This window comes from Homalodisca vitripennis, chromosome 4, assembly GCF_021130785.1.
Source record: "Homalodisca vitripennis isolate AUS2020 chromosome 4, UT_GWSS_2.1, whole genome shotgun sequence".
Taxonomy (NCBI): domain Eukaryota; kingdom Metazoa; phylum Arthropoda; class Insecta; order Hemiptera; family Cicadellidae; genus Homalodisca; species Homalodisca vitripennis.
In genome coordinates this window covers 178,755,074-178,773,485 of record NC_060210.1, presented here as the reverse complement: position 1 = coordinate 178,773,485, position 18,412 = coordinate 178,755,074, and the positions used below count along the sequence as shown (strand labels likewise).

Below are 18,412 nucleotides of genomic sequence, written 5' to 3'. Positions count from 1 at the left end.
CATTCAAGCCATTCGTGGCATTCCCTAATCATAAGCATAACCTATTCCATTGAAATATCAAGTTTAGTTTAGTATATCACATTATAAATCACTTAATGTACTTTCATATTAAATTAATTATTTAGCGAGATTGAGTGAAATATTAAATAATAAAGTAGTAATTGTTTTGAAAGCTTAGAATGTTTGGGAATCTCAACATTTTGGACACTTAAATTTACTTTTCCTGTACAGTAAAAAATTATTTTAATGGGCTTTGGCATTTGAATAAAAACAATTTTCTAAGCACTGCCTTTCATCCACGAAGCTCAACGAACTCATCCTATATAATCACGAAAGGAAAATTTGCGAAAATTTTACAGTCAACTGGTAAACACTGGTGGCCTGTAGAGTACTATAATAGACATTTTCAGAAGCCAAGGTCGGTATATACTTACTACACTTACTACAGATTTGTATAATTTTTCAAATGGCATTCGTTAGAAATATGATAAAAAAGATGCAGAAGAAAATGACTATTAAGTACGCATTAAGATAATATTACATAATTGTGGAGGAAATAATGTTGAATATTACGTATGTGTGAGAAACTATTGTTGTTCGTTCACATTTCTTTCCTGGTAGAAAGTCCCACTCTATTGGACATATACAGTAATATACAAAACTGAAATAAATGTCATATGAAAATATAGATTGTGATTAAAAGTTTTGTTCGAATAGCTAATAAATTTGTCAATACTCACTACTGGATTGGGGTGATGATATCAGCATGTGCACTGTAGCATACAAGGTACTGTGTTAGTCTCCGACTTGCCATATCGAGCAGTCTTGTACCACTTCGTGAACATGTCCCATAAATCTACTTGTGCAAGATCCTGACATGCAACCAACTCCGAAAACAAAACACCCCCTTGTATCCAATACCACCCTCAGGAGATTCTACAATCAAGGCTGTTTTTGTTAGACAGTGAAAGTCAAGCGAACGTAAAAACAAGTTCTTTGGTGTTTTACTTTCTGAACATTTATTCCCTTACCAATTAGCATCCTTTGCAATAAAGTATGTTCTAGAACAAATGTTTATGAAGTAACCTGACTAGTTGCTTTTAGTGAAATAGAAACAAATGGAAATGAGAGGAAAATCACAAATTATTTATGCTGGGTTAATAACAAGTACACCTTAAAATAGCAAAATTATAAAATATATTAAACTTTTATATAGAAATACAACAAAGGAAAATTGCCATTGCGGGTCAGACGGAAAAAGTAGGTAGAGTTTGAGACTCTGAAATATCATTAATTTACACTCATTGGATCATTATCTTTTTTTATATATCTCATACATTTTGTAATGAGGCAGATGAAATAAATAACTAACACAAATAATAATCATAAAATTATAACAATGTTTGGATTTGTTAAAAAATATACAAAAATGTATATGAAGTGAAATGTTAACATATACTTGGTCTTTCGGTTACATGTTACAATACATATGGTTTGGTTATTTTACATTTGTGACACGTATCCAATACAAAATAACTGATAGACAAAAAAGGAATATATTTCTGAAGTCCTAAATCAACCTACGAGTATTACAACATACAAAGGGAAACATTTACGAATTACTAGAAACCGTCGTACCCTGGTTAGTTTCACATGCAGAGTTTGCGAGTTTTGGTTTACCGTTAATAGGAGAATTCGACGTTTACCTCCCCCCCTCCACACCTCTCTCTAACTCTCTTTGTCAGTAAATTAATGGAATCTCACTGTTCGTTTATTAGTAGAAATTGCGGTGGACACTTTATAGTTCCGGACTCTATTCAATATGAATTTATATGTGAAACTGATTTGTGTCACATTCCTTTATTTTTAGTAAATCACAGCTCGTGAAATGTATGTAAATGTATATATATATATATATATATATATATATATATATATATATATATATATATATATAACTGGAAATGATCTACTAAACAATTTATAACTAAATGCTTCGAAAGAATGGTTTGTATTGTAAAACAAAAGTTTTAAAAATACTTTCATGGGAACTATCTTGTTAAAGCTTAGCAAGAAACCTGGAGATTCTGAGCTAAGACTAGCTACTTGTAAATGTAAACCGTAAGAACGGCTGAAGTGATTGTATTTGTATAAATCAGCTCAGTAACTGTCTGCTGTGATTCTAAAGGAAGAACAGACGGTAAAATAATGCGGTCTATAGATCACCGCTCTCTAAATGGGTTAGGGTGCTGGATATCTACCCCCCGATCAAAGCAATCCCCTAAAGCAATCAGGTTTAATTTGTATGCTAAAGAGAGGATAGTAATAAAGGATTATGCAATGTAGCAATACTGTTATTATTAGAATAATTTCTTTAATTCATCATTATTAAAAAAAAATAAATAAATAAAGTTAATATAAATGCAGTAGCTTACGTTTTGCATGACGAGGATTTGGCGGGGACGCTGTCCCGATACCAGATTCAGGTTCGTCCCTGGCTGTTGAGGAGTCCGCCGAGCTGGTTGATCTGTCGTCCATCTCTGACTCCGGAGAGTGGCGGGGTAGAGAGGAAGAGCAGTCGGACAGCCACGTGAGGCTGGAGCACCTAGACACTGCCGGAGATGTTTGGGTGCAGACATCCTGTGGGGTCTCGGGGCACGGCTCCAGGCGACTTAGCAGGCTGTCTAGAGTAGATTCTGGCAACTGGAAAATAGGAGAACATCAATAGTATATGTGCATTAGGTGTATGATCTGCCGTCCAACTTCGATTCCGAAGTGTGACGGGGCACAACATAAGTAGCTGTATGATCTCCTTGTAGGGAACATCAATCGGTAGTAGCAGTATGATCTCCTTGTAGGGAACACCAGTAGTAACTGTACGATCTCCTTGTAGGGAACATTAGGAGCTGTATCTCCTTGTAGGGAACACCAGTAGTAGTAGCTGTATGATCTCCTTGTAGGGAACACCAGTAGTAACTGTACGATCTCCTTGTAGGGAACATCAATAGGAGCTGTATGATCTCCTTGTAGGGAAACACCAGTAGTAGCTGTACGATCTCCTTGTAGGGAACATCGGTAGTAGCCGTATGATCTCCTTGTAGGGAACACCAGTAGTAGCTGTACGATCTCCCTTGTAGGGAACACCAGTAGTAGCTGTACGATCTCCTTGTAGGGAAAATCGGTAGTAGCCGTATGATCTCCTTGTAGGGAACACCAGTAGTAACTGTACGATCTCCTTGTAGGGAACATCAATAGGAGCTGTATGATCTCCTTGTAGGGAACACCAGTAGTAACTGTACGATCTCCTTGTAGGGAACATCAATAGGAGCTGTATGATCTCCTTGTAGGGAACACCAGTAGTAGCTGTACGATCTCCTTGTAGGGAACACCAGTAGTAGCTGTACGATCTCCTTGTAGGGAACATCAATAGGAGCTGTATGATCTCCTTGTAGGGAACACCAGTAGTAGCTGTACGATCTCCTTGTAGGGAACATCTGTAGTAGCTGTACGATATCCGTGTAGGGAACATCAATAGGAGCTGTATGATCTCTTTGTAGGGAACACCAGTAGTAGCTGTACGATCTCCTTGTAGGGAACATCTGTAGTAGCTGTACGATATCCGTGTAGGGAACATCAATAGGAGCTGTATGATCTCCTTGTAGGGAACACCAGTAGTAGCTGTACGATCTCCTTCTAGGGAACATCAGTAGTAGCTGTATGATCTCGTTGTGGGGAACATCAGTAGTAGCTGTATGATCTCCTTGTAAGAAAGATCAGAAAGGGATCAACAATGGCCCAGTACGTAAATAAATATATCGACAAATTTTACAATGTGCTTAACATACTGATTTGTCAAACAATAACATAACCTCATCCATATTAGTACGTTTTATTCAGTTGTTACTGGTTAATTCTGTACAAATCCATCCGAAAGAAAACTGGGGATGATTTTGTAAAACAGAACCAGAATGCTACGTAACAAATATTTCCGCACAAGTGAATGTAATGTGAAGTATTGTACAATCAATATTTGGACAATATTAAACTAACAAAATCTGAACATTTACCCGTAAAAATATTTAAAGCCTAACATTTACAAAGATGGATGTCTGATAATATTATTATTAAATTTAATTCACAACAAAGTCATTTCTTGTCAACTGTAAGGAAATAATATGAGATAGCAATTCAATTCAATTGTCTAAACTTAGCCACCCCCTATCCAACTATACCTCGATCACAGTGCAGCCGACAGTCGCGAATGATATACACGGAAATGATATAATACTAGAACTATACGTTTTCTCTTTTTATTTGGCAGTAAAAGTCACTCGAGATCGATAAAATAATGTTATGTTAACTGTATTATTTTTAATATATAATCAACAATACAATTTGTTTAAATTAGATTCAATCATAATTGATTAGTATTAAAAAAATGAAGTCTCGTTACAAATCAACTGGCAGTTTTCTTTATGAGTAAATAAAAGAAAACAATTAAAATGGAGAAAACTGAACAATAACAAGTTATGTTTTATATTTATTTATAAATTTCCGAATCCTCCTGGTTAAGATGTTGTATAGTTAAAGTACTTGAGATATATCGTAAAATTTCCTCCAAAAGTTCACTGCATATTGTTTGGTAAAATAGGGGTTGCCTACTGAGTCTTTTTTTAGTTTTGATTATTTTTTTGGTAAAATAAAGGATGCCTACTGAGTTTTTTTACTTTAGAATAATTTTTGTATAAAATAGTTTTGAATAAAATATTTTTTTAGTAAAGTGAGGTTGCCTACTGAATTTTTATGATAGTTGGCAAGCTTTTGATATTTAACAAATTCCTTAATAAGAAGCTATTTTCCATTATTAAATATTTTGGAAAATCTAAAAATACATTTTTAATGGACAACTCATTGAATAAATGAGGATGGTGTTAAAATACAAGTAATAAAATGTATTATATATAAAATCTTCTATGTGTAGTAGTTTCTGTGACAACGTACATCAAAGTAGCCTAATTCATCTTGGGCTAGATCGGGAGGTACGAAACCTCCTCAAAGTAAACCTGGTTAAAAATAATAATAATTTTAATAACGGTTTGTTATTTAACATCAAATCATCCTTTCGCCTTTAAGTTTCTTAATATCATTAGTCAATATTGTAATATATCTTGCGTTACTATGACATTACTGCAATGAAATTTCAAATAAAAAAATACAAATCAACTAACTATACGGTAGCATGAGTGAGTCGGACATAGGTTTCTGTTTAACTTAGGTAAATTCGATATACCACACAATATAGGTGCACCACCCGACTTCCACTTAACTAAAGTGCTTCTGTCAATGTGACACATTATTATTGACAGCTGACAACGTTACTGCGGTTCCTTAACATCACATTAATGTGACGTTCATCTTTGATGGGATTAGTCATCATCATTTTGATTTCGTTTTCACTTCGAAGCAAAAATGTCGTTTAACAAAAACTGAATCTCCAGTGCTGAGATAAATTGCTTTTTATGTACAGTATTAATTATTCTTCACCTGAGAGTTTAATGTACAAGTTGACATCTGTCACATCACAGCTGTAAATTTGTTTTATCAGCTGTTTGCCACATTACTGTATTGAATTATTGGATTCACTTGAATTTCTAGTAGTATTTAACATTAATAGTGTTTCTTTTCTAGAAATTTCAACTATTTTGTCTTACAGTGAGCTGAGACAAAATAGTAAAACTAGTACAGATCCATGTGCTCGGCCCTAACAAGTTCTCATGGAGTAGTTACAGTTGTTTTTTACCGGCAGAAGTGGCTTAAATAAACAGTTAATAGTGTCAGTTTTTATACAGAATCCAATTTTCATAACGGAAATTACTAAATCTAATCAATCTACACCTCATTTTCCCAATTTGATGAAAAAGATCATACGCTAACCTAGCAATGAAGACGTTTTATTGAAAGAACTAGTAAATAACTACCAATCAAGGCAATAAACTCTTCGTAGTTTGTATAGGATTAAACCCCGAGGTAATTATTAGAAATGAATTCGGTTTTAACAGCAATAGCATTTTCCAATAGAGAATTGTAAAACATGAAATCTGTCGCATTTTTTTAAAAATTATAACGGCATCACTGAGCGTAACTGTCGAGATCAGGAGATCAGAAATGAAAAGTTTTGTGGCGCTAATAAAGTTATGATTGTTTATGTTTATTGATAATTAATTTTTGACAAAATCAGTTCACTTAATAATTAATAAGCAAAGTTTCAATAACTGTTTGGAAAGTGATTGAAACTTTGCTTATTTGTGGATTACAAATATTGACGACATGGACGTTAACAATTTCGCTGCAAAGAGTTTTGCCGAACGTTACCTCCATCGAGAGAGACTTTAGTACCTCCGGTAGTAGATTACGTAGTAATAAACATTGCAGAGTCTAACGTCTGTACTTGTCAAACTACTACGACCATTAAAACAAAATAATTGGTTTCCAACTGACTCAGATACCCATAAAACAACAAGAGACATTTCAAGGCACAATTATCTTGATCTAACAGATGTTACGCTAGCAAAGATATAGACACAAGAAAGATGGAATATCCAAAATTTTAAACATTTCGTTAATATTCAAATTCAAAATTTTTAAAATTACGTCAGCATATTTTTGGTTACAACGTACCCAAAACATTTTCATGGAACATAAATTAAAACTACGTGCACTTGGATTACCAAAGGCTGTATAAAGCAAGTTATGAGGTCCTCCACTTCGATAATAAATATCATAAGAACTACACAACTATGTAGCTAAACGAGAACCTCGAACAGTATGCAAGATGAAGAACAAACTGTGTTTACATACGTAATCATACTAAGAAATAGAAAGTGTGACAACTGAGTTAAAGGAAATGTATTTGAAAATAAGCCAAGAAATATCAACACTCAATAAAGTGTGCTTAATATCACCTGACTTTTAATTTTTTTTTTATAATGAAATGAAGAATACTGCAATTAAAGAAATTTACACAGTACAATTCCTTGAAATGAACCGTTGTCAAGAATAGACGTGGAATGATTGCATATGCAATAATTTTCTCAGGCATTTGTTTCCTAAGGGATTTGGATAAGTACGTAATAAACTAATAAGTCTCTGATGGTGGCATACGATGGTCTAACCCCAATCACACATATGGTATCGTAGGAAGAATGCTCAAATACAAAGCCAAACCTTCATAACTTTTGACTTGAAAGAGTTTCGAGTGTCGTGAAACAGTATTTATAGATATGAAACGGAAAGTCCTATTTTTTCTCTACATTTTTAAAAGAGCTATCTATTACATATCAAAAGCTTCAACACAATATATAGAAGAATGCAATAAAAGAAACTAAAGATAGGCATAACAACCCACTTTAGCAACGCAGGACGTCATTTTATTAGTATTTTCCTTCATAAGTAGTTAATTGTTGTTTTAATGAATGGTTAACCAGATTGCATCAACATGTCCTGTTCCTAGCATTAAGAATAATCTAAAAATATTATGGTCAAACGGGACTTTGGATATTTGAAGAGTTGCACACATTTGGGAAGCCAGAAAAAGGACTGACTTAGTTGGATTGACCTATTACTAATTTATAGGGCGAATGAGAGATGGTGTGAATGTACTAATTTGCATGCATCAAGAGTACAAATTGTGGGAGGTAAAAGTGCAATTTATTATATAACAAATAAAAATTGTTATGCAATATGAACGTTGCTTACAAATTAAATTTATTTTATTGATTAGAGATTTTATTAGCCAATTAAAAGTATACCTGTTTTTCAGGCGAATCTTCGTTGTTGCTAGAGCTAATTCCCTCGTCGAGAGTCTGGACCCCTGGAATACTGGAGGGCAGCAGGTCGGGCTCAGGGAGTGCCTTCACACGCAGTAGTACGGGGGTACTCTTGTCGCGGGCGGTCAGAGTACGGGGCTGGCGGCGCAGCACGCGGCTGATGGGGCGATGGGGGCGTCCGGACCCCGTGCTGCCTGAGGACGTGTCAGAGGTGGAGGGGGAGGTGGCCGGTGACGGGGGAGGATCCTGGTCCCCTACCGACTTTGACCTAGAAACCCGGTAGCGGATCATGTTACTCTCGTCGTCGGAGGACACGAAGATTTCATCGTCCGCTGGCTCTGCGGCTAGGAGTGATGTCAACTCATTAGCGATTATAGTGTTGAACTCTGCCAAAAGTCCTTCGGACCACGCATTTAGAGTTTTGTCAAGATCACCGTTTCTTCTTTTTGGACTGGGAAGAGAGTTGGTTCGAATTAACTGCTGGTAGGACTTCTGGTACGGTTTCTTTCCATTTTGCAGAGAATTCTGGCCGGCCGGTTTCTTGTTGGATCGCGGTGGTGGAAGTGGCGGGATTCCGGCGCTCTGGATCACAGGGGACTTCCAACGGTCGAATACTTCCCCGATTTCTTCCTGTAACACCATAAGTTACCATATAGCAATTGTTTTTTTTTTTCAGTAAACAAACAATAATATGTCACAACTTACAGAAGAGGATTTAAAACCGATAAACAATAATAATGTTAGGTTGTAATAGCAGTACAAAAATAGCTATTTTATGATCTAAAAGCTTACAAAGAGGATTTTCCACTAAAATAGCAAAAATATGTTTTGTACCAAATTTGATATAGGTGAAAACTTCTAATAACTATTTATAGCTTTAGTAAAGATAAAGTCAAAAGATGGCATTTCTTTTGAAATCTGTTATCTGTTAAATGTTTTAATATGTTACCACAAGGTTTGTTTTAAATTTATTGAAAAATTCTTAGCCCAAAATATTAGTTTAATATACAAAATTATAATTAACACTATGATTTTATTTAAACACCACTATAATTCAATACGAATTTTGATTTAAACATGATCAATTAGAACTGGAAACTTAAACGGATACGTAAAAATCAATTATGTCCCCAATTAATAAAAACACAATATACTATGCAAGGAAAACTAATAGAAACGTCAAGTGTATAAAGAATGTGGAAATTAATTGAGATAAATACGTTCGTATTATACCAAGCTGTGAAGAAAGAACACAGTTTGTTAGAATCGTTGCCACCATTGTTGAGTAAATGTATTTATTTCGCCCTTTACATACACATCCCGTAGTGAATGAATGAATAGTAGTTCATTTTTAGCGGCCGCACCAGAGCGGGGTCGGCGCTGCCCGGACACGTAGGCCGCGAGCACCCTGTCCGTCAGAGATTACGCTGACCCGGTGTTGGCTATTGTTCAAATAGATGAGCTTCCGCCAAACATTTACGAAGGCTTTGTCTTCAGCCTTAGTTCAATCTAAATGTGGGAATAACATTTTTGCGGCCTGTAAGCCAAGAATATTACGATGTCAGTGTTGGGTTGTCATAATTATCCACTGTGTTTTGTTGATAGAAAGAAATTAATATTTAATAAACTACAAAATCAAATATTTTAAAAATATTTGCACAAATACATCGCAAAAATGTTTCCAATAGAAATGACGAAAACCGTAGACAGTTTTACTTTAAATAAATTTAACTTGCACTTTTATAATGTGCAATATGTTTACTATTGAAAAGCGGGTACTTATTAGAACGATATATTTAATACAGTACAGTAATATTTTAGATTGTTTATATTAGGTTGTTTTTAGTTTTCACATATTAGTAACTTACAGTTTTAATATATACTAAATGGCAACATTTTAATTTTCAAATACTTTGACCTTCTAAATGAACATTTAAATGTTTTAATCCCTACTACTATTCAGTACGATTTGTACTTTCTAGCTTGAAAATAAAACGCTCATAAAATGTAAGAGTTTTTTTGAAATATTATTTTGTAAACAAACTAATTAGAAATAAAAGAGTATGTTTGTTAAAAGTAACAAATTTAACTGTTAAATGATAGTAAGCACGAAACATGAGTAATCCATATATGAGAACGTTATGATCCTCGCGTTATGTGTTGAAATGATGATTGTCACTGAAGATTAGTGCCCGTGTTGAAATGATGATTGTAACTGATGTTTACATATTTTATGAAATGCTGAGTAAAAAAAGTATATTTGTTTAAATTTTACAAAAATCTCCAATTTCATTGTGCTGAAATACCTACGGATACAAAATAAGGAACATTATCAGTGCTGACACAGATTAATGTCATTAATCTTAATCTTTTCAAACTTCGCCATATAATTTTTCATGTCACAATAAGTAGTAAATTTTATACAAAGCATAGTCTATATGACTAAACTTAGCAGGTTAGGACTGTACGTGTATGATGTTTCATACTTGAATAATCATAGACTTGAACAATAATATTCACACTTAAAATGGTACACTACACAGTCAATAAAGGCAAAACACAAGTGGCTAATAACATTTAAAAATTGTAACAGAACTGTAATTACTAACATTAAGGAAATGAACACTGTTACAAGACTAAAACAGAATACGATTGTTTATTCGATGAAGTGAGAAGTTACTCGTAGAAAAGCTGCAAACGCTGAGGCAAGTAATCCTCCATTATACCTAACAATAATAGAAGGACATAACAATGCACTCAAGCGGATTACCCTCTGCTTTACCTTCCAGATGTTCCATTTCAAATACAATTTTTAAAGAGAATGCTCGCAGATTTTATATAATATAAGCTTCAAAACAACCAGTTAACTGAATACAGTATAACTTATTAATTATCCATGATTTGCCACTTGTCCAACAAAGCGTGTAAAACTTACCCGGGTTCTTTTCTGAAAACTAAAAAAGGATTAATCACAACCGCATATGGATTAGCTTTTACTAGATTTTCCTTTAGCTGATTGCTTTTCCCAGACAATTTTTTGTGACCAATATCAAAAAGGACAAAACTCTTATCCCTTAAGGTACTTATAAATTTTATACAAGACTTTTTTGTAAAAGAAAAATTTATTTACCTCAATCACTGTAAAAAAATAGTTTTGGTAACATGTAAAACTCAAACTCTCCAGAGCTTCTAACAATAGGCATAAAAAGAAAAAGCCAATTTTGTTGTTGTGTTAAAACTAAAGCATTGCCATGTGTAGAATTTAAATTGGAAAAGTTGTAATGAATGAGAAGGGAAGGCAGGTATACACCGCAAGTTGGATTGCCTACAGCTGATCGTGACAAGAGAGAAAACAATTAACACTATGAGCGGTTTCCCATTAGGCGTTTGGTTAGAGCCTCTGTATTGTCGATGGTTCTATAGAGCTGTCAACAAACCTATTCCAAAGCTATAGTTTAGTTTAAATGTGACATTTCTAGAATTCGACAAAGGTTGCCATCAAAGATGGAAAATGGGATATACAACTCTAAAAGGCATCTTCTACATTATTTCTGAAAATGAAGAAATCAAGCTTAGCAGCAAATTAGCTGCAAGTTAGTTAATCAAGCTTATTAAGTCGATTAAACAATCTATTAAGACGCAGTATTAATTTAAAAATCTATAAAAATGTTCTTAATACATAGTAACAATTTATATAGATGTTGAGGTTAAAGGCTCCGATTAATGGTTGCACTGCTTCTGGCAAAGTGATAGAAAATTGAAAAAAAACCCATGTGAAAATTAATTGGTAGAGTAGTACGGTATGTTCTGTTCTATAAGGAAGGGTTAGTATTGTTTCAATTCCTTATTATAACCTGGTGACGAACAGATACAGTTAGTAGCCGTCACCACCGCTATACATGGCTGGAAAAAGCTAGTATGCCCCTTGTACAGCGCTGGTATATAGAACGCACTGCTTCACCCCGACTTGTAAAGGGCTAGCATGCCTATTGTACAGCGCTGGTATATAGAACGCACTGCTTCACCCCGACTTGTAACGGGCTAGCATGCCCATTGTATAGCGCTGGTATTACGACCACATTGTGCTACATTGGGGCTTGTAAAGGGCTAGCATGCCTATTGTACAGCGCTGGTATATAGAACGCACTGCTTCACCCCGACTTGTAACGGGCTAGCATGCCCATTGTATAGCGCTGGTATTACGACCACATTGTGCTACATTGGGGCTTGTAAAGGGCTAGCATGCCTATTGTACAGCGCTGGTATATATAAACGCACTGCTTCACCCCGACTTGTAACGGGCTAGCATGCCCATTGTATAGCGCTGGTATTACGACCACATTGTGCTACATTGGGGCTTGTAAAGGGCTAGCATGCCTATTGTACAGCGCTGGTATATAGAACGCACTGCTTCACCCCGACTTGTAACGGTCAAGTATGCCCGTTGTACAGCGCTGGTATAAAGAACGCGCTGCTTCACCCCGACTTGTAACGGGCTAGCATGCCCATTGTATAGCGCTGGTATTACGACCACATTGTGCTACATTGGGGCTTGTAAGGGGCTAGCATGCCTATTGTACAGCGCTGGTATATAGAACGCACTGCTTCACCCCGACTTGTAACGGGCTAGCAGTATAGCGCTATTACGACCACATTGTGCTACATTGGGGCTTGTAAGGGGCTAGCATGCCTATTGTACAGCGCTGGTATATAGAACGCACTGCTTCACCCCGACTTGTAACGGTCAAGTATGCCCGTTGTACAGCGCTGGTATAAAGAACGCGCTGCTTCACCCCGACTTGTAACGGGCTAGCATGCCCATTGTATAGCGCTGGTATTACGACCACATTGTGCTACATTGGGGCTTGTAAAGGGCTAGCATGCCTATTGTACAGCGCTGGTATATAGAAAGCGCTGCTTCACTCACGACTTGTGACGAGCCAGTATGCACCTTGTACAACGCTGGTATAATGACCGTGCTGCTGAACACTGCGAATTGTGACGGACTAAGTGGTATCTGTGATGAATAGAGGACATGCTGCTAAGGCCTTGCTCTTTACCAAGACATTTAATAATTGTGGTAATAAAGTGTTGCAGTACATCTTCACTAGTCACTTGAGAAAACGCCACTACAGTACTGGTGTTATAGCAATATTTTTTGCAAAAACTTACTTTTCATTTATGTTAGAGGATTCGCTGGTTTATCTACTACTGATTTATCCATAGTTTACCAGCAATTTAGACGAGTAGTATGCAGTGTCTCATAGTAGAATTACTATAGACTTAAGAATTGCTACCGTTAGTGTAAACAAGAAACAGCAAAATTTTGTCAAAATGGGCCTTTGAAAATAAAATGTACGGAATTAATTCGTTAGTATTGTTTAAGTCTTTTAAACAAACACGATAGTTTAAAGAGCTTACATGGATTTCTTTATTTATTGTTCAAAGAAGAAGCCTATACATAGTGTGGTCGTAAGTTTCTATGTCATGCTTCTAGATTGTTACCTGGTAATACATTAATGATTACGTAAACCAGGAGTGGCAGTGGGTTGTCTTTTATGTAGGTCGTTAGCCATATAAGACTAGGAAGAGTTGGTTTGAGAGACTAGCCAACTATAATGCTGAGATGACTCGCTCTTGCCTGTTTCGCTAGTTTAGGAGACATATATCTGAGAAATTGGTAGTTATGCAGGGGGTTACGCTAGTATACTGTAATTAAATAGCCGTTGTTTTAATGCACAATAAATACAAAACCATAACTCAATCCACATTAATTGAATCTTGCCGATATTGACCAGCCAAATCTTAACACTTGTGTAGTATATTTGTCCATTAATGCCAAATATTGATCATTATCCTGGGTGACCAAATGTTGCTGTGACCAAACATATGTTCGATATTATGAAACCAGCCATTTTAAACACAAATGAGAGATCCCGTCTGGAACTTGTTTAGTTCCTTTTGTGGCGAAACCAACCTTCTCCGAATTTGGCTACAAGACGAGAACGTTCTTGGAACTAAATGAGGTTGAGTAGGCTCTAGAGTCTTGACTGTTGATTATTCCACTAGTAGCTTATAGCTTATAAATCATTGCAATAATCGGAAGATTAAATTATCTTAAATTATGGCCTACTTGCCATATACTCTATTTATTATTATACTCTACTCAGTCAACACGGATGATTTGGACTTGAATTAATTTGAGATGGGAATATAATATACTCCTTTAGTTATTCTGGTACAGTTAAGACCATTTGTCATTTTATTCCTTTAAATAGAATTACACGTTTTAGAGTTAATAGATGACAATTTAAAATATTAACGATAAAAAATTATTAAAACAAAAAATATAAAATTATCACGTTTGAATAATAATTTGGACAAACCGTTTTCAACGATCTTATAACAAATGTTTAAACTACAAAACAAACATCCGATTAGGACATTTTATAAAATGAAATTTTATTAATTAAACTGAACAACTCATTACACTTAAATGTAAATGCTAATAAGCTATCACTCGTGGTTGCTTTTAGAAGGTAGCACACACCCTGGTCTGACATACTTGAGCCCCGCTATCTAGAATTTAATAAATAAATATTGTTTGGCATCGTGTTCTAAAATCTGCAAGATGTCACCACTGTAACATTTGTATTTAAAACTATAATTTGGTAATCTATTACGCGCAATGTAGATGAGCTAGTGTTTGTATTTGTGATTGGACAAGGTAGGTTGGGTAGGGAGCCTTGAAGTCCTGTAATTCTCTAGAGAATCTCTAATCCCCAATTTCAAAAGTTAAACTTGAAGGGAATTGCAAGTGGCGAGGCATCACTTTAAGATCATAAAAACGAGATAATAATAATAATCATGTAATAAAAAGGTCTACCTTATATTGTTTGTCATAGCCAAATAGGTATATTCAAACATTTTTGATGATGGTTGCAGTTAGCATGGGCTAAACGTAATCAGCTATGTTGATTAAAATAATACTAGAATTTTAAATTATTGTTTTCAAACTCTCGAAGTGTCTCTATGATTTAAAGCAATATTATTTAATTTTATACACAGTATTATCAATCTTTTAATATGTATAAATACAAAGAAAAATGAGACCAGATCTTATTTTTTTTTTTTTTATAGGGGAGAAAAGGCAAACTTTACTGGGAAAAATAGGCTTTTTTATTATAAAAGAGGATATATTCCACTAATAATATGAACATTGAAATGGTTGCTGTACAGTAGTAGTCTTGATAATATGAGATACGGGATTGCATGTGGTTTTATCGGTTTTCCTTCCAGTTCATGCCCTTTTAACTGTTCTTCTGTGCCAAAGCAATGAATACATATTGCGCTTTATATTCATTGGTAGAAGAGATAAAACGATGTAATCCATACCTTTTGCTGTGAAATATATTTGCTTCAATAACAAATATTTGAGAATAAACGATTTTAGTAATACGTTGGCTAAACAAAGTTTGGTTATTTTTCTTTGCTCTGTCCACTGTTATGTATGGCAATGGCCATTTATGTATTCAACTTTTACTTTATAGCTACACAACGATCATTCCATTACAGCCATCTTAACTATATAACATCATATTACTAAAATAAGACAACAAAACAAAAATTAAACATAACACATTTTAGTGATATATAATTAAAATAATCAGTAAATCAAGAATTAAGTATTACAATTAAACTTTTTATATCGTAATAAAAGGAAATAAAAGTGATTGCTCGACAATTAGGCTACAGGATTCAGACAAATATAATTCGATTTTTATAAATATTGTTAAGTAAATTATAAAGTGACACATAATATCTAAAGTTACTATTTATTTAAAAAATACAACAAAACTGTACTTAATTGATAAAATCATTAGCGTCGATATTTTGAACAGTAGAAACTTATAATATGATACTTAGACACCTCAATACGTTGTGTTGTCGATTTTGTAACATATAATATGGGAAATGTCTAAAATCCTAATATCCCTTCCATGTGATACTGTTTTCTTTGCAAAAAGGTTTCTAGAAGATGTAAAGCTACGATATGATACATAAAAACAGATATTATTGAGTATAAAAGAACTATCAATTATATTATTCAAAATCTTATCAACAAAAGAAATGGAGGCTAATTCTTAACGTATCATTAGTCAACGGAAAAATAATTTGCAGAGTTGTTGTTGGATAATATAATGGACAATTATGATTTTTTTTATTTAAAGGCTCTAATAACCTATTTGAATTATTTCCTTCTATTCCTCGTATTTGGGTACAGAATTCCATATTACCGAGTAGTATTCCAATTTACATAAATATGATTCTAAACTGGGTTTTCATTAGCCTCTCTACTATTTTAAACTCTAACATAGCATATTATATACGGCTATAACGTTATAACTTAAAATATATATCTATATCTATCTAATAACTGAATTATTTCCTTCTATTCCTCGTAATTGGGTACAGAATTCCATATTACCGAGCAGTATTCCAATTTACATAAATATGATTCATAACTGGGGTTTTATTAGGCTCTCTACTATTTTTAACTCTAACATAACATATTGTACGGCTATAACATTATAACTTAAAATATATATCTATATCTATCTAATAACTGAATTATTTCCTTCTATTCCTCGTAATTGGGTACAGAATTCCATATTACCGAGCAGTATTCCAATTTACTTAAATATGATTCATAACTGGGTTTTATTAGGCTCTCTACTATTTTTAAACTCTAACATAACATATTGTACGGCTATAACATTATAACTTAAAATATATATCTATATCTATCTAATAACTGAATTATTTCCTTCTATTCCTCATAATTGATTACAGAATTCCATATTACCGAGTAGTATTCCAATTTACATAAATATGATTCATAACTGGGTTTTCATTAGCCTCTCTACTATTTTAAACTCTAACATAGCATATTATACGGCTATAACGTTATAACTTAAAATAATACGTTCATTTTTCGACGTAAATAATTTATTTTGAAAATTTTATCATATAGCCTAACTTTTATGGGGAAATGTATCAAATCTATATTAAGATAAAGACAATAACTTTGAAATAGCGATCGGTATTTATAAAATCTACCCGTTATTATAAAGAATAGAGTGGAAGGTGAACTCTTAGCTGTATTCAAAATATTAATAAATAAACCACTGCGCAGATGTACCTAGCCGACTAACTCGTAAAACGTACTGTGTCTACCATTCGTTATATTTACATATATTTAGCCTTATAGAGAAATACAGAACACCTATTGATAAAAACATTACACTAACCTTTAAATCTGTATCCTAAGAGTATATCAGGATGAAAGGGAATGTGCACAAAGAGATAGATGGTATCTAAAATTGCAAGGTCAGTGCCGAATTAAACGAATGAGTAACGAATAGTTTAAGAGAAGGTAAAGGGGGCGCGACAATCGCTCCAGCAACCTTGCTACGCTCCCACACTGTGGCACAATTAAACAATCATCGTTTGTGGTGTAGGGTTGGCCCATTTACTTTGTGCTGAGGAAGGTCGCGACGCTGGATGACGTAACCTACTCACTGTCTCTTACCGCACAAGGCACAAATGTAAACATGCACGTTTCATCTTCAAACTCCTATTCAATGTTGTAATAGGAAATCCAAGGATGATAGTTGTAGTTCAACAACGAAGATCCGTTGAAGATACATTGCGGTATTTAATTTTGTATTTTAAAGGTTTATTTAATTACGGTGCTTTGATGTATTCACGCTTTCCTGCATTTTTGTTTTCAAGAATTTAACTACAGTTTTCTTTTCTACAAAGAAGATCCGTAACGGAACTGGGTCCCGGCGAGCTCTCTCTCATGACTAAACATCTCCCTTCAAACGTTTACCACATTAAAATATACACATTTCTTTACTTCGGTAATAATCTTTTGCTGTTTAGGCATTGTTCCATCTACTCGAGTAAAAGAAAAATAATTTGTATTTTATTGTGGATTGTGATATGGAAAAATATGGAAAAAAACACGGATTTCTAATACAAAGGTTAGCTTTCTCCACTTTAATGCATTCATTATTCCAAAAGTTATCAAATTAAAAAAATTCTTATGCAGAATGTGTTACCATGTCTCTTGAAGAACGAAACACACAAAAGTTATAAGTTAATAATATAATGCGTAATTCTGTTTTTGTAAACACTTACGAAATCGGTCGTTATTTACCATTTTGAGATTTTTTTTAAACTTAAGGGCAAGATTACACTTGCGCACTTTAACATTGCTGGGTATAATAGAAATACGGGTATTCTGGATATACATTGCTGAACACCCAGAATAGAAAATACAGCTCTGCAGGATGGTTTAAAGTCAACACAACACAGTACATTTAAGTTAAACGTCATTAACAAAAACCATAGTCGTTGGCATGTAATGTTTGTAAGCAATGCACAGAATACAAGGAACTATTACTATTATTGCCCGGACATGTAACAACTAGGCCTACCTCAGGATCAACATCAAACTTGTAGCCCATAAACACGTTTTCATACGGTGTTTGTACTGAAAACATCTGGTAATTCTAGAC

The 18,412-nt window shown here is 34.3% G+C and overlaps 1 protein-coding gene across 1 annotated transcript in view; it reads right to left on the bottom strand.

The window, feature by feature from the left end:
• Positions 1–18,412, bottom strand: part of LOC124360707 (rho GTPase-activating protein 7) — a 366,867-nt gene that overhangs the window by 205,779 nt on the left and 142,676 nt on the right. The window contains exons 4-5 of the mRNA XM_046814537.1: positions 7,809–8,456; positions 2,436–2,703 (exon numbers count right to left, since the gene is read on the bottom strand). Of these exons, the coding sequence (XP_046670493.1) occupies positions 2,436–2,703; positions 7,809–8,456 (916 nt within the window). The remainder of the gene's footprint in view (positions 1–2,435; positions 2,704–7,808; positions 8,457–18,412) is intronic.